General features: G+C 31.5%; 2 protein-coding genes across 7 annotated transcripts in view; one reads left to right on the top strand and one right to left on the bottom strand.

The window, feature by feature from the left end:
- Positions 1-457: 457 nt before the first annotated feature.
- On the bottom strand, positions 458-10,648 carry LOC118647293. 6 transcript variants are annotated; one of them, XM_036292053.1, is made up of 6 exons: positions 3,719-4,803; positions 3,399-3,554; positions 3,104-3,316; positions 1,773-3,025; positions 1,499-1,569; positions 458-1,428 (listed from the first exon to the last, which is right to left on the bottom strand). In XM_036292053.1, exons 1-6 carry the CDS (start codon positions 3,755-3,757, stop codon positions 647-649), a joined length of 2,514 nt encoding a protein of 837 aa, XP_036147946.1. In that variant the 5' UTR covers positions 3,758-4,803; the 3' UTR covers positions 458-646. The 6 variants fall into 6 exon arrangements, with proteins under 6 accessions (XP_036147946.1, XP_036147836.1, XP_036147914.1 ...); XM_036291943.1 differs by adding an exon at positions 10,533-10,648 and having other exon boundaries at positions 458-3,025; positions 3,719-4,090; XM_036292021.1 differs by having other exon boundaries at positions 458-3,025; positions 3,104-3,158; positions 3,258-3,316; positions 3,719-4,805.
- Positions 10,649-10,655: 7 nt separating this feature from the next.
- Positions 10,656-22,924, top strand: part of LOC105839212 (protein phosphatase PP2A 55 kDa regulatory subunit) — a gene marked incomplete in the record, with an annotated part of 44,724 nt that continues 32,455 nt past the window's right edge. The window contains 4 exon segments of the mRNA XM_036292149.1: positions 10,656-11,029; positions 13,164-13,229; positions 14,040-14,137; positions 14,717-14,995. Coding sequence (XP_036148042.1) covers positions 11,023-11,029; positions 13,164-13,229; positions 14,040-14,137; positions 14,717-14,995 — 450 coding nt within the window.

Raw genomic sequence — 22,924 nt, 5'->3', positions numbered from 1 at the left:
TTTATAATTGTAATACAATGATTTGTATTAATATTGGGACATTGTATTAACATTAGTAATACTAAGTAATATTTAGAAGCTATGCAAAATAAAAGGAATAAGGAACAGGGTATAAAAAACAAAACAGGAATAGAAAATAAAGAACATTTCAATATAAAACATATAAAATAAGATATAGTTATGATTGTTAAAATTGAGAAATTTTCTGTTATCTATTCTTTATTCCTGTTCCTTATTTCTTTTTGTGTGTGCAGTCCCTTATTGACATTAATATTTTAATATCTTAATAATATCTTAATAAATATTTTTTTGTGCTTTAACTTACTAAAAAAAAAATTCCTGTAATAAGCATACAAATTAATTATTTTTAAAGTAATGTGATGTCGAAATATTAAGGCCTGTGTGTGTGTAAAATTGTATATATTTTTATACCAAAATAAATCATTTTTATGATAAATTTATGTTTTATAGTAAGTTCTTTATTTTATGTTTTACATTAGTCGTTAACAGCTTATAAATTACCTAAAAATTTATCAACAATTGTAAATTTATAACAATTGTAATTATAAATTAAAATTTATAAACAGTTTATATGTATTATAAAATAAATAGCCAGTCATAAATTTGGCACAGATAAGAGATCATATCAGGAAATGATAGCAAACCTGGCTGCAGTCTTACTGTTATAAACACGTTCAAAATTCATTTCAGCATGTTTTTTTCTTTCTTTCAATCCATACATTTTCAATCGCATTGTAATAAACCTCTTCAGGATTTTGGTAGTAATATCATGGCAGAGAGGTATATTTGCTCCTTCCCATACATACTCTAGCTCTTTTACTACAAAGTTCACAATGTTCATATCTTTAGCTTTAGTAAGTGTGTCTTTCAGATGGCGGAAAGTAATTTCAGACTTCATGATGGCTTTAAAACAGGGATCTGACACATGCAAAAGACTATTCTCTGTATAGCTTCTCATTTGAACAATAATGGAATAAGGATGATACTTTTTACCGTTCCAAAGAACACTTTTAAAGCAGTCATCGCAAATTTTTATGTTTATACATTTAACACTACGTACAACAGATCCAGCTATGTCATATATTATTGGCCACTCCCATTCATCAATGCTGTGCATCTGATTGTCAGACACCTGTGGGATTTTAATGGCACATGTTTCGAAAAATGCGTTCAAATCTTTCTCATGCTGTCGTGAGATTCCTATAGCTTTAGAAAACTCCAAGAAATTATGCTCGATTTTTTTAGTATCATCGTCATTATAATAGCTTGTGTTTTTTTTGGTGTTGTTGGATAACTGTGACAAAGTAATCATTTTCAAATTTTGTTTGAAATGGAGAGCGTAGGGAACAGGTTGTCTGAAGCGCAGAAGAGAGAATAGATTTTCGAGGCAATCTTGAGTAAAGCGGCCTAGTAACAAAAAGGAAAGACCAACTTCATTCAAGAAATAATTCTGCAGGAACAATAAGCATTCAACTACCATGAGTAGTCCTGTCTGGACCGGTTTCCAATGACCTTTTGTGCCAATCTTCATATATCGGAATACATAGGCTGTGAATTTAAGATGATCAATAGCTTTGTTATAATTATCTTCATTTTTCTTACTGAGAGCGAGCTTTAAACTTCTGTTAGTGACAAAAGCAAACCAACGATCAACAAGGGAAATGAAGAAAGCTGTAGTAGCAATTTTTGAATTTTCTGAGATCTTTGCATAAATATTGAGGCCAACTACTGTTCTTTGACAAATAACAGACCTTGGTGTAGAAACTTTCATCGTGGAGAAGTGATTATTCTTCGTCTGAAGGCTGGATTCTGTGAATTTGCTGATCTTAAATTCAAACTTTTGTTCATGACGCATTAATTCTTCTAAGTATTTAACTTCTACAATAGGATAACTGAGACCTAGAGAGTGTAAAATTGACTCAGGCAAATAAATCACTTTCTGCCTTTCTAACATAGAACGGATATTTTTAAATAAATGAACAGGATCAGGCATAATACATAACTTGTCTTGTAGTCGAGCTGGATGAGGGATGGTGCACCTCACTTCATCATTTTGATATCCAATATTACAAGCCCTCCATAAAGATAAATTGTCAGATCCCATATCTGAAATCACAGCAGCAACTTTCAAGCCGATGTTCTCTGCTTTCACAATGACTTTACTGATTATGTCTTTTAATGCATTTCCTGTAAAATTACAGTTTGTTTGTTTTGCTTCAGAATCAACCTTGTTTGTTAAATAATATGCTACAGCATACTTCCACCGAGTAGTGATTCCTGCTAATGCAATGACTAATGCTTTCTTTGCAAGACCGATGTGCCCAGGAAACGTACATAATCCGATGATTCTTTTAGTGGAAGAGTCATACATCTCACCAGGCTTAATAGCCATTTCATCCAATACTACCACGCAGTGTATTTCATGAAGTGTCATATGTGGAATTTGACACTGAATTACGTCAAATACTTCTTCCAGAATACCTGACTCAAACTTCATATGTTCAACTGCTTCTTGAAGTGTTCTAACTGAAGGAAAAATAGGATATTTCTTAACGAAGTCCGAGTAACCTTGTGTGCCCCATTTCATCTTGTAAATTAATCCATCTGTAATGCTTTGAATGCTCCATTTTCTTCCTCTAGTAGTGTTTGAACATAAAGCCTTCAATTGATCTTCATGCAATTTTGGAGCGAATAATTTAGAACTGCGACAATAGGAACATTGAAGTCTTTTAAGTTTTGTTTTCATTGTTTCATTTTGCCTCTTGATATTGTGGTAAATCTTGAAAACTCTATCTGCTATTTTCTGCATGGAAATATGTTTTGTCTGGAGTGCAGCTAATTCTTTTTCTTTTAACTCTAATTGCTGTTTCAAATCCACAATTTCTTTTACAGATTCTTCCACAGGTTCTATCACAGATTCTTTCACAGATTTTTCCACAGACTCTTCCACAAATTCTTTTTCCATGGTCTTTAAATCTGATAAAGATGCTGACGACTGTATTACCTATACAAACATTTTCTTAATTAAATTGACGGAGATAACATAAGTTGTTGGATAGATAAGAATATTATTCATATTTACATTAGTAATGTCCTTTAAGGGACTTTGTGATTGACGAAAGATAGTTGCAGAAGCACTGGATAAGGAACAGTAGTTATGTTTATCAATAAAAGAGACGGACGGGACAGGCGAAGAGTTTTCTTTTGAAAGTAATAGTGATGGAATAGCTGAATACCGTAATTTTCTTGAACCATCGACTCTCGTCTGCTCCCACTGATCTTCGCCAAAATGAAGCTGAACATTTGAACAAAAAAAAATACAATTAGTACCATTAGCAAATTTATTGATAGTAGTGAAAATACAGAATAATGCATACTTCGCAAAGTGTGCTATTTGAATAAGGTTGCCAATTCACACGGTTTACTATTGTAATCCATTTCGCACGTCTTTCTGGTTCTTTGGGAAATCGAAATAACATTATACCTTGTTTTTCTTTTACGTTACACCCTTTAGCTGCACAGTACCTCACCATCTAAAATAGAGCAGAAAAACGAATTATGATAAAAATCCGTTGCACGAATAAAGAGATTAAATTAGGTTGCGTATATGTATACTATTGAGCACAAATAAGAATCTTACAATATCAGTATAAAGTCTCCTGCTATTATTTAACAGAGAAAAAACATTTCTACTTACCGTGATTACAAATGTGCATTTATTTACAACACGACACATGGGTCACGTGAACCTTGCGAGCTCAACATGGCGGCACCAATCAGAAAGTAGGAACAAGGTCGCGTCTCTCTGATTATAGGACTCTATGTGATACCAATCCGTTTTAGTATACCACGTGATCACAGTCGCTGCGTGTACTCGATGCGCAGTCGTCCGCATCAGGTCCGTTTATATGTACTTGCCAATGCAAGAATCACATTCTAACCTCCACAGTTTGAAACTGGATCTGACGACATGTACGTACGGCCCTGTTTTGGGCGACGCTAACACGAACAACACGAACCTCTCATTTATCATATTTGGTCCCGTGGCTATGCTAAATGAAAGATCCGACTGTAAATAAATGCACACGGTAAGTACACACATATACGCAACGCACGCGGCTGTCGATCCCAAGATGGCGGCGGGTGGCAAAGTGGGGGTTGAGTTCGCGCTTCCCTGATTATAGGACTCTAGCTTTAACGTGCTCTACAACGATGTGATTGGTCGACATAAATTGCGCATTTCGCAAGTTACGCCGCATGTGACGGCACCCTCAGTTGTGGAACCAGGGGGTCTATTACAGTTCTTAGGTGAGATCACTCACTGTGAAAATGTGAAAAGTGAGCTACAGTGATTGGTGTATATTGTTAGTTCTAAAAGTATACACCAATCAGTGGAGAGAGTGCTGGAAATGTGAAAAGTGAGTGAACTCACCTAAGAACCGTAATAGACCCCCTGGGAATAATTGGAGACCGATCAAATGGGTGCATTTAGGCCGGTATTCATAGTCGGGTCTTATATTTAAGATCATCTTAAGTACCCAGATAACCAAACCTGCAAAAGCAGAATCCCACAACAAATCCACAGTTTACTGTGTCCACACCAAGCTCGCGTTCCGCACAGAGACCGCATTCGACAGATCTGTTGCTTTTCTGCCGTCAATATGCTGTCAAATTTTGTCCAGCAGATTACGTCTACAAAACACAAGCCCAATGCGGACACAGTAGGCCATGGATCTGCTGTGTGGGACTCTGCTTTTGCAGATTTGGTTATCTGGGTACTGTCTTAAGATGCCATCAACCAATCACAGAGCCGTATTAGCATCTTAAGACATGCTTGAGACGATCTTGAAATAAGATTTGACTATGAATACCGGCCTTAGTGCAAATAGCAATGAAATACTTGTCCTGTTCTTTTTAGCTGCACTATTACACTGGTGCAGTAAGTTAAAGTAAGACAAGTATATTTTTTCTCATTCTAACTTATTGCATCAGTGCAACAGTGCAGCTAAAAAGAACAGACCAATTATGTCAGGCGCGATAACGTATGCATATGTTTTATATAACCAAAATTTATCAGTCAATTCAAGGTAATGTTTTTTCTTTGTTTAATAATACTTAAATATAAAATAAAATTTAACATTTATATTAATAAATAAAAAGCAAAGATTGAAAGGAACATTAAATTTTATTAATATTTTTCATTTATAATGTACCCAGTGAACACAGTAATATAGCAGCAGTGTAACAGCAATGTAACCGAATATAACATAGGTTACGTTACTCTGAAATTACACGTAACTTACATGTAAGTTACAATTTCCGACTCAGCAATATAACATGTTATAATTACATGTTATCTAACCGTTACACACAGTTACAAAGAAAAATAAAATAAAATAAAAATTTTATTTTTTAAAAATTATTTTTATTAACAGCACATACTACATTTAGAATAAATTTTTATTAATTAATTAAATTTAAATTGTTATTTTTTTTTTATTCTTACTTGCCGCTGCTAGGTTTGAACTCGGGACCTTAGGATGACGAATCTTGTACTCTACCTGCTACACCAATTTGACTCATCGATATAGGTACTTGTTATTGTCTACATAAACCTATATGTTATAATTGACGCAACTATATTATTTTTTATAAAAGCAATTAAATTTTGCAAAACATATTAAAAATAAATAGCATTAATTTATTTACTTATTAATTTCATTGTTAAATTTATTTTTTTCCATAACCTTAATAATTTGATGAAAATTGCGATCTATTTAGCACTAATCTTTGAAGCGTTCAAATGATTAATTAGATGGTTAACTATTATATAGATCGTAATTCTAAGAAAAAATTGAATAGTATACATTTATTATTCTGTTTTTGTTTAGCACATGATAAATTTCGATTTTGTGCATTTTTTGTTTGCAGTAATTGTAGACAAACCGTTATTTTTAAAAACATTATCTTTATAATAAATTTTTTTATTATTAAATAGATCTGTCATTCAGGATGTTATAATGTCTGATTTCGGAGTCAACTACGACGCATCGTTCCGTAATAACATTGATACGAACGTGTTATGTTACGATTATACAATTTTTGTTGAATAACTGTAATGCCAAAACGATGTATAACAGCTAGATCACTTGCGTATAACAAATATTACGTAACAGGTTATTTCCATGTCATATAGCACCTACATATCACAAGAATAACAATGTTAAATTACATGTAACTTCCATGTTATATTGCCGCTATAAAATGTGTTTACTGGGTACTGAACAAGATATTTTGTAATTCATCGTCATCACTGTTATTAGACGATAAACTATACTAGAAGAATCAAAAATGTTTTCGAGTAAAATATTCTTCAATAATAACTTTTCCATAATAATAATAACCCAGTGAACACATTTTATAGCAGCAATATAACATGAAAGTTACATGTAATTTAACATTGTTATTCTCGTGATATGTAGGTGCTATATGACATGGAAATAACCTGTTACGTAATATTTGTTATACGCAAGTGATCTAGCTGTTATACATCGTTTTGGCGTTACAGTTATTCAACAAAAATTGTATAATCGTAACATAACACGTTCGTATCAATGTTATTACGGAACGATGCGTCGTAGTTGACTCAGAAATCAGACATTATAACATCCTGAATGACAGATCTATTTAATAATAAAAAAAATTATTATAAAGATAATGTTTCCAAAAATAACGGTTTGTCTACAATTACTGCGCACAAAAAATGCACAAAATCTAAATTCATCATGTGCTGAACAAAAACAGAATAATAAATGTGTACTATTCAATTTTTTTTAGAATTATGATCTATATAGTTAACCATCTAATTAATCATTTGAACGCTTCAAAGATTAGTGCTAAATAGATCGCAATTTCCATCAAATTATTAAGGTTATGGAAAAAGATAAATTTAACAATGAAATTAATAAGTAAATAAATTAATGCTATTTATTTTTAATATGTTTTGCAAAATTTAATTGCTTTTATAAAAAATAATATAGTCGCGTCAGTTTACATATAGGTATATGTAGACAATAACAAGTACCCATATCGATGAGTCAAATTGGCGTAGCAGGTAGAGTACAAGGTTCGTAATCCTAAGGTCCCGGGTTCAAACCTAGCAGCGGCAAGTAAGAATAAAATAAAAAATAACATAACTTAAATTTAATTAATTAATAAAAATTTATTCTAAATGTAGTATGTGCTGTTGATAAAAATAATTTCAAAAAAATTAAATTTTTATTTTATTTTATTTTTTTTTGTAACTGTGTGTAACGGTTAGATAACATGTAATTATAACATGTTATATTGCTGAGTCGGAAATTGTAACTTACATGTAAGTTACGTGTAATTTCAGAGTAACGTAACCTGTTATATTTGGTTACATTGCTGTTACACTGCTGCTATATTACTGTGTTCACTGGGAATGTTGATTAAATTTGTATATTCTTTTTATTGACTTTCGTTTTTTGTTCAACATTACGAAAAGAAAGAGCCTGTAAATACATTATATTAAATAATTATTTATATATTCAGTAATTTTTTATATTGATTAATTAATTTACAAAAAGTAATAATTTATGAATTTGCATTAAGAAAATATTTTATTTCAAGTAATTTGTTAATTGTATGTATACGTCACAACCACACATAACAATAAAAGATATTAAGAGAATTTTAATGTTTCTCTTATTTCTTGCTTTTTATTTATTAATAATGTTATTTTACATTTACTCTATTTTACATTTAAGTGTTATTAAACAAAGGAAAAGGATTACCTTGAATTTGCTAAATTCCAACAATCGTAGGTGTAAGTTAATTATATAAACACATGCGTACGTTATCGCTTGTCAAGATATTTCGTTGCCATTTGCATTAAATGCACCTATTCGATCGATTTCCAACCAGTGATGGGAACTCGCGAGATATTTCTCGCGCACGCGCATCTAAGCAACAGCGGCGCAGCGCATTAACGTATATATTTAGTGGTACTGTAAAGGTCCTAATATTCATCAATAAAAGAATGTGAAGAATATTGTAAAGAGAAAAGTTTTTATTAATATTTTATATTAAAACAAAATCCTATTTATGAACAATAATAAATTTTATTTATTTAATATATATTTTTGTAACAATTATAGCCGATTTATTACATAAATATCAACATTTATTATAAGAAACTTGTAAAAATCTTATTAGCATTTTTGCACTAAAATTGAACATAATAAATATGGCGCATTAAAGGCCGATTTCATTAACTCCGGTTACCTTAACCGGCCGGTTATTCCATTGGAATTGACCAATCGCATTTGTTAATTTTGCTTAATGACAAATACGATTGGTCAATTCCAATGGAATAACCGGCCGGTTAAGGTAACCGGAGTTGGTGAAATCGGTCCTAAAACAACATATAATAAAAATAAAATATAGCCACTTATACGCATGTTGGACCCTTGTAGACACCCGATATAGTACCTACAACCGTCACTGAAAAAGTACTGACACGTCACCTCACGCATGCGCACGAACGCGCCTGCCGCGCGGAATATCTTGCGAGTTCCCATCACTGTTTCCAACTACTCTTCCAGGGCTGCGTTCGGAAATGTCACTCGAGTGCTCTCGGGTATCATTCTATTTTTATTTTACATAGAACGAACAACAAGGATAGAATGATACCCGAGAGCACTCAGGTGATGTTTCCGAACGCAGCCCAGCTGGGAGAAAACGAACACAGCATTGGGAATTCTCAATATTACCAACTTAACCTTTTTTCCCAACACCAGCTATTTTCGAACGCAGGCTCTATGGATAGCCTTAAGCCCGGATCTACAAAAGGGATGCGTTCGGGGAGACACTATTAGCGCTATCAACATCAGTTTATCCTTTTTTTACTTTTAGGGTGTTTACGATAATGGCTATCCGAGTAATTTTCTCTAGGACCGAAATATATGATAAGCACAACCATCTACTATCATCATGATTCGTGACAACTCAATGCTGTCCGGTATAGCCAAATCATCACGAGCAAGTTGCGAGTTGCGAGTTCCGTGAGTTTGTAGCAGGTAACCTAAAAAGTACGACATAAATAATTTGATTATTACAATTAAAAATAATCTGTTTTTAATGTATGGTAAGATTATTAACTTCATTAAAATAGTAATTATATAACACAATCATGTATTTTTAAAGTATTGTCTAAAGTATAATATTAAAGAGATTATTTTATTTACAAATATTTTATTTATTTATTAATTTGTCTATCAAGTTTCTATTATAACATATATCTAACGCATATCTAACGTATATCTGTTAATTTACAGTATATCTTAATTTACTATGCACTTGTATTACAAATTAAATAAATTTATTGTAAACATTATTATTAGTTTTACATTAGTGAAATATTCATGCATAATATTTATACATAAAGATATATGATTTTTTAAAATAATGATAACACCATGCAACTTATCATTAACAGTTGTTACAAGAAAGAAAAATATTTATACTTAAATTTTTATTTTACTTGTAATCTAAAAAATATTATTAATAATGATTTATTTAGTAATTTTACATAATTTATCTCATTTGTTTCAAAGTGTTAACACCATCCGTTTAATAAAAGATGACTTTTCTAATATACATATATGTTAGTTAATAATAAATAATAACATTTATTGAGAATCAATGTTTAATTAAAATATTATATTAGGTTTTGAAATAATACCGTTATAATAGAAACTTGATAGACAAAATAAATATTTGTAAATAAAATAATCTCTGATATTACTTTAGACAATACTTTAAAAATACATGATTGTGTTACATATAATTACTATTTTAAAGTTAATAATCTTATCATATATTAAAAACAGATTATTTTTAATTGTAATAATCAAATTATTTATGTCGTACTTTTTAGGTTACCTGCTACAAATTCACGGAACTCGCAACTCGCAACTTGCTCGTGATGATTTGGCTATACCGGACAGCATTGAGTTGTCACGAATCATGATGATAGTAGATGGTTGTGCTTATCATATATTTCGGTCCTAGAGAAAATTACTCGGATAGCCATTATCGTAAACACTCTTAAGCGGGTCACACACACTTTCCGTAGAACGTAACAGTAAGGTTTTGACCAATCACGTACTTGATTTAGTCGCTTACTGTTATGGTCGCCCAATCCAACATGTTGAAATCTTACTGTTACGTTCTACGGAAAGTGTGTGTGACCAGCTTTAATGAGTAATGAAGATGGACTGATGCTGGTAGCGCTAATGGCGTCTCCCCAAACGCACCCTAGGTGTAGTAAGCCTTATGCCATAAGAAATTAACCAATTATATTCGATTATTCTTTTCATATTCGATTATAATTGGTCAATTTCTTCTAGCATAAGGTTTACTACACCTATTGTAGATCCGGCCTAACTGTATGTACCAGTGCAGTAGTGCAGCGAAAAAGAACAGACCTTTTGTCTAAGTTTAATATAGATGTCTGTGCTCGTATATTCTCGGATATTCTCGTCCTTTCTCGGGGTCACGTTCGCGCAGACTCCGCGCGTCGCCGAGCACCGCGTGCAAGATGGTGGGTACTGCGGAGGTAGTGAAACCTGGTTGCGCAGTGACGTCACTTTGTAGCTGTGTTGTGCGGTTATGCGTCTGTGAATTTCCGCCATTGAGAATAGTTAGGTCGAAAGCGCTTTATAGCATGGTGGTTGATCAAAAATATGTTTCAAGGGATTGTTGACGAACGATTCGGATCTCGGATGTTTTTCGCGTAACAAACAATTCTCTTGTTGCCGGCGTGTGTCGCGCGCGCGCGCGCGCGCACAAACGGACGTATTCTCTCCGAGAGAAGAGTGTATGTACATTCGCTATTGGACTCCACAGCAGAAGTAAACTCGCAATTGCGTCAAGGCACTTCGCTTGCGTGTGTTATTCTTCGTGTGTCGTGTCGAAATGGCCGGTAAGTAGTGCTCCAGCTATCGTGCTCCGTTCTTGATAAAAGCCGGCGCTACCGTGTTCGCGCCACCAGCAACGCGCGCGATTTTGCTACAACGCGTTGCTGCTCTTGCTCCTGCTACTGCTAGGCAGCTCGGCTTCTCGTCTGCCCAATTTCTCGCCTCCTTACTTTGCCACGACGAGGTAAACCTTGACCTGGATTAGAGACGCGAGTATCACCGAGTCACATTTTACTGTCGCTTCTCGTGTAATAGTGCATCCTTTGCGCCCGCACTTCGGATTCTTTCCGTACGTTGGGGGACAGGGGAGGGCAAATACTTATGTACTCATCACCGGCGACGGCAACAACAGCAGCGGCAACAACAGCAGCGGCAGCAGTGGCGGCAACGGTGGTGGTGGTTGTGGTGGTGGTGGTGGTGGAGGTGGAGGTGGTGGAGGTGGTGCTGCTGGTGCTGGTGGTGTTGGCGGTGGCGGTGGTGGTGGTGGCGGTGGTGGTGGTGGCGGCGGCGGCGGCGGCGGTGGCGGCCTAGAAACACGATGGATTACGCCGAAACTTCAAGTAGGCTCATCAATTTTATCTCTTCTTCGTCGTCTATTCCGCAATCATTCTCGTATCAATTTTTGCGCGGCCTTCGCAGGAAAACTTCGTGTTAGCCATCTTCATCCATGTGTTCCCTTAGTTTTTCTTTGCTCTGTATAATGTTTTCCAAGTGACAAGAAGAAAGCTCGAACAGCTATCATTCAATAGATGATTTCTTTACTGATTACCTTGTTTGTAAACGCAAACAATGGAAATACCATATATGTATTCATTTGTATTCTATGCTACAGGTACATACAGCTGTAGTACCATTGGATAATTTGCTTTGCTGGATTAATTTGCTTTGCTCTTTTCAACCTCATCATCACAACCATACCTTTTTTTGTGTTGCTTCTCTGTGCTTTTCAACCTTTGCTTCAAGTTACATACTTTGCAATATGTAAATGTTTATATAATTTTATCCAACACTAGCGATATTATGTGAATTATATGTTCTACTTTTCTTATTTCTCTATCATATAGAAACTTATAATTTATAATTTAGTATTAAAATGATTCTTTATATATAAATAATGGTGAATTTGAGTTATTTTTAAATTATATTTCTAAATGATACTAGCAAATTGCATCCTATACTATTTCTGACTTGTTTATATGCAGTGTCCCAAAACATACTGGTCAATGCTCGTAAAAAAGTATAAGGGATCGAGATGAACATAAAAGTCCAATATTGTCTTGGATTAGGTCCACCAATAATCGAAATATTAACGTATGGAATCGGCAAATAATTTAATTAATTTCTATTGTAATTGTGAACAGTAAATTAATGAAAGCTTATCATACATTTACGATACATTTGTTATCGCTCGAGCGGATCGAGCTCTTCTCTCGGCACGCTCTCATTCGCATAATTTGAAAAATTAATACCTCGATTATTGGTGGATCTAATCCAAGACTTAACTCAAGACAATATTGGACTTTTATGTTCATCTCGATCTCTTCTACCTTTTTACGAGCATTGACTAGTATGTTTTGGGACACCCTGTAGATCGTATAAATTAAATGTTTGAACATTTTACATACACAGCTTGTTTCATATGTGTAAAACATTAAATCTTGAACTTATTTGTTAAATCTGAATCATAATCCTAGCATGGTAAACTTATTTTTTTAATATCAAATGTCACATTGGATTATAAATGTACCACAAGTTGTTTTCTTCCTAAGCAGTCCATTCTTGAAAAGAGACAAATAAATGTAATGTATGAATCTCTTCAATTTTTCATGACAAAGATGTTAATATAATCCATGAGGTTAGAAAACATAAGTTTACCATTCTAGGATTAATACAATAAAAGATAAGAATTATGTATGTCATGCAACATACATTCCAACTTTTATTTCAATTTCTTTTTATTTACCTATTACGACAAAAGTTGCTGCTGTCAAAGACTAAATGCATTAATTTTTCTGATTAAGACATAAAATATAGTTCGTATTTTAAAATATTCTATTATTATTTGCTAAGTTGACATATGAGATAAATGAGCAACAAAGAGAGATATTAGTTTTAAAATCATATAATATTGTATTACAGGTAATGGTGACATACAGTGGTGTTTTTCTCAAGTAAAGGGAACCTTAGAAGATGATGTTACAGAAGGTAAGTGACTGTTTGACTTGTGTTTACACAGCTCTAAAGCAGAAATATGTGAATCAAGTATTTATGAGGTTGAATTGAATCAAATCTCTTCAAATACAAATCAAATTTGATTACAATTTTTCTAGATTTACATATTTATTTAAAAGTAATAAATTATTTTCAACAATGTTACAGGCTTTTTTTAATAGACGATATAATCAATCTCTTGTAAGAATTTTAGAAAATATAATGAATAATGTATGCATATATACACAAATTATTTGTTATATATATATTTATATGTTTTTTATATATATGCTAAATAAACATTTGTAATAGATTGTAGGTTATAGACATTATAGATGAAAAATGTCAGGATATTATATGATAAATGAGCACTACATATTGTACAAATTACAATAATGTTATATTACTGAAACGACTATACTTTAGTACACTTTATTGAGAAAATGTAATAAGTTACTTTAAACTTTAATTCCATAAAATGATATATACAAACCTATGAAATGTTGAAACACATTTATAATAACAATGTCTTATTGTGTACCTATTTTTTTAAATAGATTATAAAATTTAGAAAGGGTAAAACAATTTTAGAAATCAACAATCAAGTATAAGAATTGGTACACTGATACATCGATTGCAGGAGATATAAATGAAACAATCAAAATGGGCGATTGATTTAAAATTCTGGAATTATTCACTTTCAAACCTTAAATTCTAAAACAATGGAAATCAAATTCTTACTGTGATTTAATTGGATTCGAATTATTTGCACAGTTCTATAAATATTACATTTTTTAATTGCAGCTGATATAATCTCATGTGTTGAATTTAATCACGATGGTGATCTCCTTGCAACAGGAGACAAGGGTGGACGTGTTGTCATTTTTCAAAGAGACCCCATTGTAAGTGTAGTATGTAATAAATAAATATTCGTTGATAAAAATGCAAATTATCCAACAATTCAATTATCACACCTAATAATTAATGATTATGTCTGTATATGTATCATATCTATATGATTTGCTAAATTATTTTATACATGATAATGGTTGTACTATTCAAAGTCAATTACAATGCACTTTATTGAAGATATTTGACATTTTAAAAAAATACATTTAAAATATTTACAAATTTTGTATTATTCTTGTATTATTCTTGATACATTGATACGTGTGAGTTGATGCTTGAGATATTCAATTATTTTTATATAACAATTTATGTAATATTTAATAAGTCTAGTATCTGTCTGACCTTCTATTAGGTCAAACAGCTCTTTGCTGAGTCTAAGTTAAAGATACCATTTAAAATACAATGACATTGATCAAGATTACTTAGATAAGTTTACAAGATTACATTACAAGATTAAATTGTTAAAATTTTCAAGCATGATATTTGAATTGTTGTAACTCAATGTATTATAATGTTAATTTATTTATTGATAATAAAATAATAAACTGAAAATTATAATTATGTTTATACAGAGTAAAAACAGTATACCACGAAGAGGTGAATACAATGTGTATAGCACTTTCCAGAGTCACGAACCTGAGTTTGATTACCTAAAATCACTAGAAATAGAAGAAAAAATTAATAAAATTAGATGGTTAAAGAGAAAGAATCCTGCCCACTTTCTGCTTTCCACGAATGATAAAACAATCAAGCTGTGGAAAGTTAGTGAGAGAGATAAAAGAGTGGAAGGATATAATACAAAAGAGGAGAATGGCACGATACGTGATCCTGCCTGCATCACTGCCTTGAGGGTAAAAGAATTTTTGGATTTTATGTATTTTGAATTTATTATACACATACGGATTGCACACGAATGCACAACAAAAAATTTTTATTACAATATCTATGAGAAAGAAGTAGTACATAATTGAGATTTCTAATTGTTGCTTTCGAATAAAAGGGCATTAACTCATAAGCTTGAAAAGGGCGTTAACTCGCGGAAACCGATTAGAAAGGCATTAACTGGGAAGCCGGTTGAAAAAGGCGCTAACTCGCGCGCTCAAATTTTTCGCCTCAATTTAAGTGACAACAATGCCAAAATAATTTTAGTACTTTATCTATATATGCATATTCATTTTTGTTTCAATATATTAATGCTCTAGTTTACACCGAGCACTTGGTACGCGTATCAAGTAGTGAATTTAAGCTGATCAGCCAATGATTAAACACATTCACTAGTTATTTACTATTTGATACGCGTACCAAGTGCTCGGTGTAAACTAGGTTTATGTTCCAAATTAAGTACCGAAATTTTTTCGGCAGTGCTGCCAATTTAAAATAAAGGTTAACGTCTTTTTCAACCGGCTTCCGAGTTAACGCCCTTTTCAATCTGCTTCCGAGTTAACGTTCTTTTATTCGGAGTGACGTAATGAAGACTATTCTATGCACAAAACTAATCAACCAAGTTTATTTTGATTTTGTATTTATATACTATAGTGCCAAAACATTTTTTATTAGCAATAATTGTGAACAATAATTGTGAGCAATAATTGTGAACAATTTTGTTTTAGTAAAAATTAAACAGAAAAACAGGAAATATAAGTATAAATAGATAATAAATATGAAAAAGTGGGATTAGGGATTTTTTTGTCTGTTTTGTGGTCGGTAAATTTTTAGTTGAATTGCATACCAAATTATATTTTATGGCGCGATATTAATTGACCAAAAATGAAAGGTCTTAAGTGTTTGAAAATTACAGTGGAACCCTGCGTTAGTGAACTCCGCGTTAGCGGAAACTATCCCCTCCATATGCACTCGGCCCACGTGAGTAGCGTGATGAGGTATAACAATGCAGTTGCGTAGTATGTAAGTAGTTACGACGTGTTCTTAAAGATTTGAAAAATTCATGCAAATGTAAATAAAATAGCCTACACTAATTTAAAGTAAATTGTTTAAATTGTAAGAATTGTCGATTTTCTTCATATAAAAAAAAACTTTATTTAATAAGTTTTACAATTATCACTTATAACTACGTGATTCGGATCTTCGGAGAGAATTGTAAGAGTACTTTAAGAGAACTGAGAGAACTGTGAGAACTGTTGCTGCAGTCGCAGGGTGCTTTATTTTATAGGGCCAAAATGACGTATTATGTTTACTAAAGAAAAAGGGAAATTTCCAACGTTCAGAGGAAAACAATGTAAAGTATTTCTTAAAAACAAGATAATATACATTAGAAATATATCTCTAATTCTTTATAAGTGCATTTTGCAGATAATGTTTACGATAAGTAGTTCATGCTTAATATATCATAATCCTGTCTAAGTACATTTCTAAAGTATATGGATAATGCTCACAAAATGTAATCACATAAAAAAAGAAACATCGATTGTGATCAAAGCTGGATTTCTGATCTGATAATATTTTATTTATAGATTATATGTTGGAAAATAATAATAGATTAGAAGTGTAGGGAATATAATTTATTCGGGAATATAATTTATTACAGAGGTACGAGATGTGAATTCTTTGGCTATAGCTACGACTGACTTGACCTGAGACGTTGCTCTGCTTGCAATTTTATAATCGAATACATTTAGTCTTGAAGCATAAACATAAACTGGCTAGATGGCAATACCGCTATGTCTGAATTTCATGGAGTGGGAGTGAAACCAAGCAATAGAAAGTCACCCCGTGTTAGCGGACTCAATCCCGAACAGTCCGCTAACGCGGGGTTCCACTGTAATTAATATATTAGTCTTGTATCTCTTGCTATACTTTTTATATTTATCAATTATTTTTGTAAACATCTTAAAGTTTTTTAAGTCGAAAATGATGAATTTGGAGAGAAAGTTTTAAAATTAAAAATGGCTGACTTAACATGGTGGAAAATCAGTTTCTATTTTCATGAAATTTTTGATGATTGAGAAAGTATAGATACATAAATCAACAAATCTCAATTAAGACATAAATTTTTCTTAAGAGAAATTTTTGTGTATTTCTTGATTGAGTTTGGTTCAGAAACCTCTTATTTGTTGGGATGCTTCAAGCATCGTGCTTGATTAAAGTGAGTTTCCTTACTTCTCATTTATTGTCGGTCTAATCAGTCTAAGTCAAAACCAAGAGACAATAAAAAGATTATTCCAAAAGAAATATTAAAGTGTGAAAGTCTTTGATTAAGTGTTTGCTCAAAGTTTGATTCACTGATTCATGTTTCTTATCTTTGTTGCCCAGGTATGGTAATGACTACATTGCACATATCAGGATTCAATATGTAAATATGTGTAGCCTAGAAACCACGCGATCGTTACTACATGACTACAATAACCAACAGTTCTTGCCATTTTTACAAGTATAATATGATATTCTCTCATAATAATATTCTCGAATTAAGTCTCGCCCGGTTTTAGCTTTATACAAGAATAAAAATGTAGTAATGCTCTCCACTGCGGTAACGAGATTTCATGTAAGCTTTAACTAGCAAGGGTTTTTCAACTGTAATCATATTTTGTAAAATCAATTGATTACAATTGGATGTCTATATTGTGAATCAAACGTTTGCATAAAAAAAGTCTTCATTTTTGTGCTCTGCACAGTACAAAACAGCTTGATTATTTGATAAGGATTTGATAAGGACTAAGGTTTAAATAATATAAATCATCTAATGTTAGTATAAGAAATCTAAGTTTTTGATTATTTTTTTTATTCCAATACTCTATATTTGAGTTTTGATGATTCAAGAAAAGACGATTTAATTTTTGAAATATTAAATTGGCAAACAATTTTTAAGGGGTCATGTTAGCTTGATAATTAAAAAAATGGCGATTTTTAGGAATTTTTTCTCAAGAATCATTGCAGATATTAAAATAAACTTTTTTTGTTTTTTAAATTAATTCTTTGACTTTATAATAAATTTTTTTGTAAAAAAAATATTTATATGCATTCATATATAATAGCGCCTCAAAATTCATGATGGGACAAATATTTCCACTTTGGATGGTCAAAAAGAAAAAAAACCAAAAAGATTCTTAAATTGTTAATGGTTATCTTTGGAACTAGAAAAAATTAATTTTATCAAAAAATAACAAAATGACACCCATTTTAAAAAGAGGTTGAAAAAATAGATTTTTTTCAGTCATTTATGTCTTATAAAATTAGAACAAATTAATATTTTGACTTAATTCTAATTCAGGGACAAAGTATTTAAATATTTTGTCTTTGAAACAATTTTTTCTAATTAATACAATTCTTTTCATACATTTACAAAGATTACATTCAAAATTTTTATTAATATTGTTGATTCTCTCATTTGTAATTGGAAACAGAACCATGGTTTTTATGAAAATTTTTCAAGTTTTCTAACTTTGCAGGTGACAGCCTAGGTTACTTAAAGGTCATAGATCACATTTATAATTTCTGTAAGAGCCACGCTTTTGTTTCACACTACAAGCCAGCATATGGTTATATGTTCCAGGAGTATTAAGTGAAACATGGATAAAATAGGTTTATTATCAATATATAAGAACAATAAACTGTATAAGAACAATAAACATAATTATAGAAGTACAATTATAATTCAACTGCAAATAAAAAAAGAGATATGACATATGAAACGAAAGACTACGAAATGATTATGAGTCGACTGCTTTCATACAGAACGCACGTCATTCTATATTTTATTTTTAATTCTTTTTGCATTTAATATAGCATTATACTTAATTATATTTATTGCTATTTTACAATTTGTAGTTAAATTGTAATTGTACATTTATAATTATATTTATTGTTCTTTTACAGTTATTGATAATAAATTTTGTGATTAGACGAGTCTTTGCAACGAGTCTTTTGTACTGCTATTAGTTCAACATCTTATCACAAACTTAACGCATATATTATGTTTCTGATATTATTCGATAACTGATATAGTTTTAATGACGCATATTATCTGTAAGTATTATTATTATGATATTTATATGATATTGTGACACTTTCTTATATTACATAGTTTGTTGAGTGTGTGAAGTTGCCTCCTTCAAATCATTGAACTATAGTTATGATTAGAGTTCTGACTTCTTTCGGGCAATATAAAGAGTTCCTGATAATTTTTAAAAAGAGTTCTGGCGATTAAGGTAACGAAAACACCTTTTGAAAAAAGGGGAGCCAATTTCACGATTTTTTAAATTGAATTTTGAAATCGAATAGTTCTGAATGACTTAAACGCTTCATTTTGCGATTATCTAGAGTTCCTAATGCATAAAAAATTTTTTTTATTAATTAAAAAAATAAAAAATTTTGAAAATTTGATTTTGAGATCTAGTAGTTCTGAATGTGGCTTAAACACTTTATTTTGCGATTACCTAGAGTTTCTGATACAAAAATTTTTAGGATTGATTAAAAACAATTTTCAGCGAAAGAAAATTTTCAATTGTCTTTCGTTCAAATATCGGTTATCTTGCAAACCGTTGGCCTAATCGCTTTTAGCCATGAGACTTTTTGTCAAAACTTGTCGAGAAATACTGAGAACCCTAGTCAGAACTATTTGGAACTCAAATAATTTTCGACCTCGGGACTTGGAAAACTTTCAATCCTACCGTTCAAATATTGGTTATCTTGCAAATCGTTGGCCTAATCGCTTTGAGTCATAAGATTTTTCGTCAGAACTTGTCGAGAACAACCCAGAACTCTAGTCAGAACTGCTCGGAACTCTGAAAAAAATTTTGATCTTTGCTTAAAAATCTGGTATCTTGCAAACCGTTGTTCCGATCACTCTGCGCCATAAGACTTTTCGTCAGAACTCGTCGAGAACTATTCAGAACTCTAGTCAGAACTATTCGGAACCCTAAAATAATTTTTGACCTTGGGACTTGGAACTTTCAATCATCTACCGTTCAAATATCAATTATCTTACAAATCGTTGGCCTAATTGCTTTAGGCCCTAAGACTTTTCTAATACTGCGCATTTTACGTGAAGATCGGTCCGCTTCATAGAGAAGGATAGAGAGCACGTGCGGGCAATCACTGTCGCTTTTTAATCAATATTACGGTATTAAATAGAAAGAGATAAATATTTGCACGCGCGCTCTATTCTTTTTTATAAAGCGGACCGATCTTCACGTAGTATGCGCAGTATTAGAAAAGTTTTATGGCCCAAAGCGATTAGGCCAACGATTTTGTAAGAATCGATATTTGAACGGTAGATGATTAAAAGTTTTTCAAGTTCCGAAATCGAAAATTATTTTAGAGTTCCGAATAGTTCTAACTAGAATTCTGAATAGTTCACGAGTTCTGACGAAAAGTCTTATGACGCAAAGCAATCGGACTAACGGTTTGCAAGATACCAGATTTTTAAACAAAGACCGAAAATTTTTTTAGAGTTACTAGCAGTTCAGTTCTGGGTTGTTCTCGACGAGTTCTGACGAAAAGTCTTATGGCCCAAAGTGATTAGGCTAACGATTTGCATGATAATTGATATTTAAACGGTAGATGATTGAAGTTTTCCAAGTCCTAAGGTCGAAATTTATTTTAAAGTACCGAGTAGTTCTGACTAGAGTTCTGCGTAGTTTTCAACAAGTTCTGACAAAAAGTTTTATGGCTAAAAGCGATTGGCCAACAGTTTGCAAGACAACCGATATTTGAACGAGACATGATTGAAAATTTTCTTTCGCCAAAAATTTTTTTAAATTAATCCCAAAAATTTTTTATGTATCAGAAAATCTAAGTAATCGCAAAATAAAGCGCTTAAGCCATTCAAAACTACTCGATCTCAAAATCGAATTTTCAAAATTTATTTTTTTTAATTAATAAAAAACTTTTTTTGTGCATTAGGAACTTTAGATAATCGCAAAATGAAGCGTTTAAGTAATTTAGAACTATTTGTCCTTAAAATTCGATTTAAAAAATCGTGAAGTTGGCCTCCCTTTTTTTCAAAAAGTGTTTTCGTTATCTTAATCGCCAGAACTCTTTTTAAAAATTATCAGGAACTCTTTATGTTGCTCGAAAGAGGCCAGAATTCTAATTAGAACTATACTTCGATGATTTGGGGGGGGGGGGTCAACTTTACACACTCAGTTTGTTATCCGATCTTTTAGATGATATATCTGGATATATTTCATAGACTCTAATGCGTGTAAATAACGTTCTTAAAATTGCACTTGAAAAGGACTCAAATCTGTGGTCGAAACGTAGTGCTTATATTGAAAATACATCTGGCCAGTTACAGTCAAAAAATTAAATTGTTTGATTTCTGTTGATTTTTATCCACTTACTGACGAAATTAAGATTATTTCTAGCTTTATCAGTATATTTCTGTGTCTTATACCATAGAGTGCCTGACAGTTACTAGACTAGGACAAATAATCCTTGGGCATCTATATAGACATATCTTAATATTGCCTGTGATCGACAGATCATCTGGGTGACATTATAGTCTGTATACTTTGTTGTAATTGTTTCAAATAAGATTTCATGCTTTTTATCTATTTCAATATATTGCAAAAGAATAAACCGTTTATTTTATCCTATTATTTTTTTTGAAAAACTACGTTATATTTGGTACTTTCAGGTAGATACATTCTGTCAGCCACACTATTCCGAGTTTTCCTGTAATTCCGAGTTTTGAAGTTAATATACCAAACAAAATTACCTTTTTTAAAAAAGGTAAAAAAAGAAACTAAGTGTGTGTATGTGCGTCTCTAAGAAAAAAACTTATTATGTGAATTGTCTTATTGTCCTATTGTTTTATTGTCTTACTGTTTTTTTTTTTACAAAAATAAAGACAAAGTCAATGCGCCAACTATAAGAATATTTATACAAAATTTATTTATTATAACTTTTTATTAAAATATTTAATAATAAACGGGCTTGATGATTAAATAATTGAATGATTAAAACAACGGGATTATAGTGAAGCAAAAACTTGGTGTTCCCGAGTCGCATTTTTTCTATATTTCTAAGACTTGATTGATATCAATAAGTATATATACAAGAATGCGATTAATGTGGCTTGGGTTTTGTTTTACTATTAGTTTTTGCTTCACTATCTGTTATTATTGATAACATTTTTAAATAATTTTTTGATAGATTTTATAAGATTTTTCTAAGTCTTTTTCAAACATATTTGGCTAATTGTATTGATCTCGTTCTATTTTTAAATGCGTTTATGTATTTGACATATTTTTATCTTTGTAAAATTTTTGATTGATTATCATTTTTTCATTATTTTATTTGTACAAATAATTGAAATAATTTTTTGATGGATTTTATAAAATTTTTCTAAGTCTTTTTTAAAAAATATACTTGGCTAATTGTATTGATTTCATCCCATTTTTGAATGCTTTTATGTACTTGACATATTTTTTTTATCTTTGTAAAATTTTTGATAGGTTATTTTTTCATTATTTTATTTTTACAAATAATTTTCATATTTTTATTGTATAACATTGATGGTTCTTTGCGTTTTAACGACCTGGGCACGTTTTTGCTTTACTATAATCCCGTTAGTTGATTTTAATCAATTATTTGGTCATCAAGCCCGTTTATTATTAAATATTTTAATAAAAAGTTATAATAATTAAATTTTATATAAATATTCTTATAGTTGGCGCATTTACTTCATATCATTTTTGTAGGGAAAACAATAAGACAATAAAACAATAGGACAATAAGACAATTTACCTAATATAATAGTTTTTTTCTTGGGGGCGCACATACACACACTTGGCGCCTTTTTTAATCTTTTTTTTTTA

This window comes from Monomorium pharaonis, chromosome 1 (assembly GCF_013373865.1).
Source record: "Monomorium pharaonis isolate MP-MQ-018 chromosome 1, ASM1337386v2, whole genome shotgun sequence".
NCBI lineage: Eukaryota > Metazoa > Arthropoda > Insecta > Hymenoptera > Formicidae > Monomorium > Monomorium pharaonis.
This window is presented reverse-complemented; position numbering and strand designations above follow the sequence as displayed.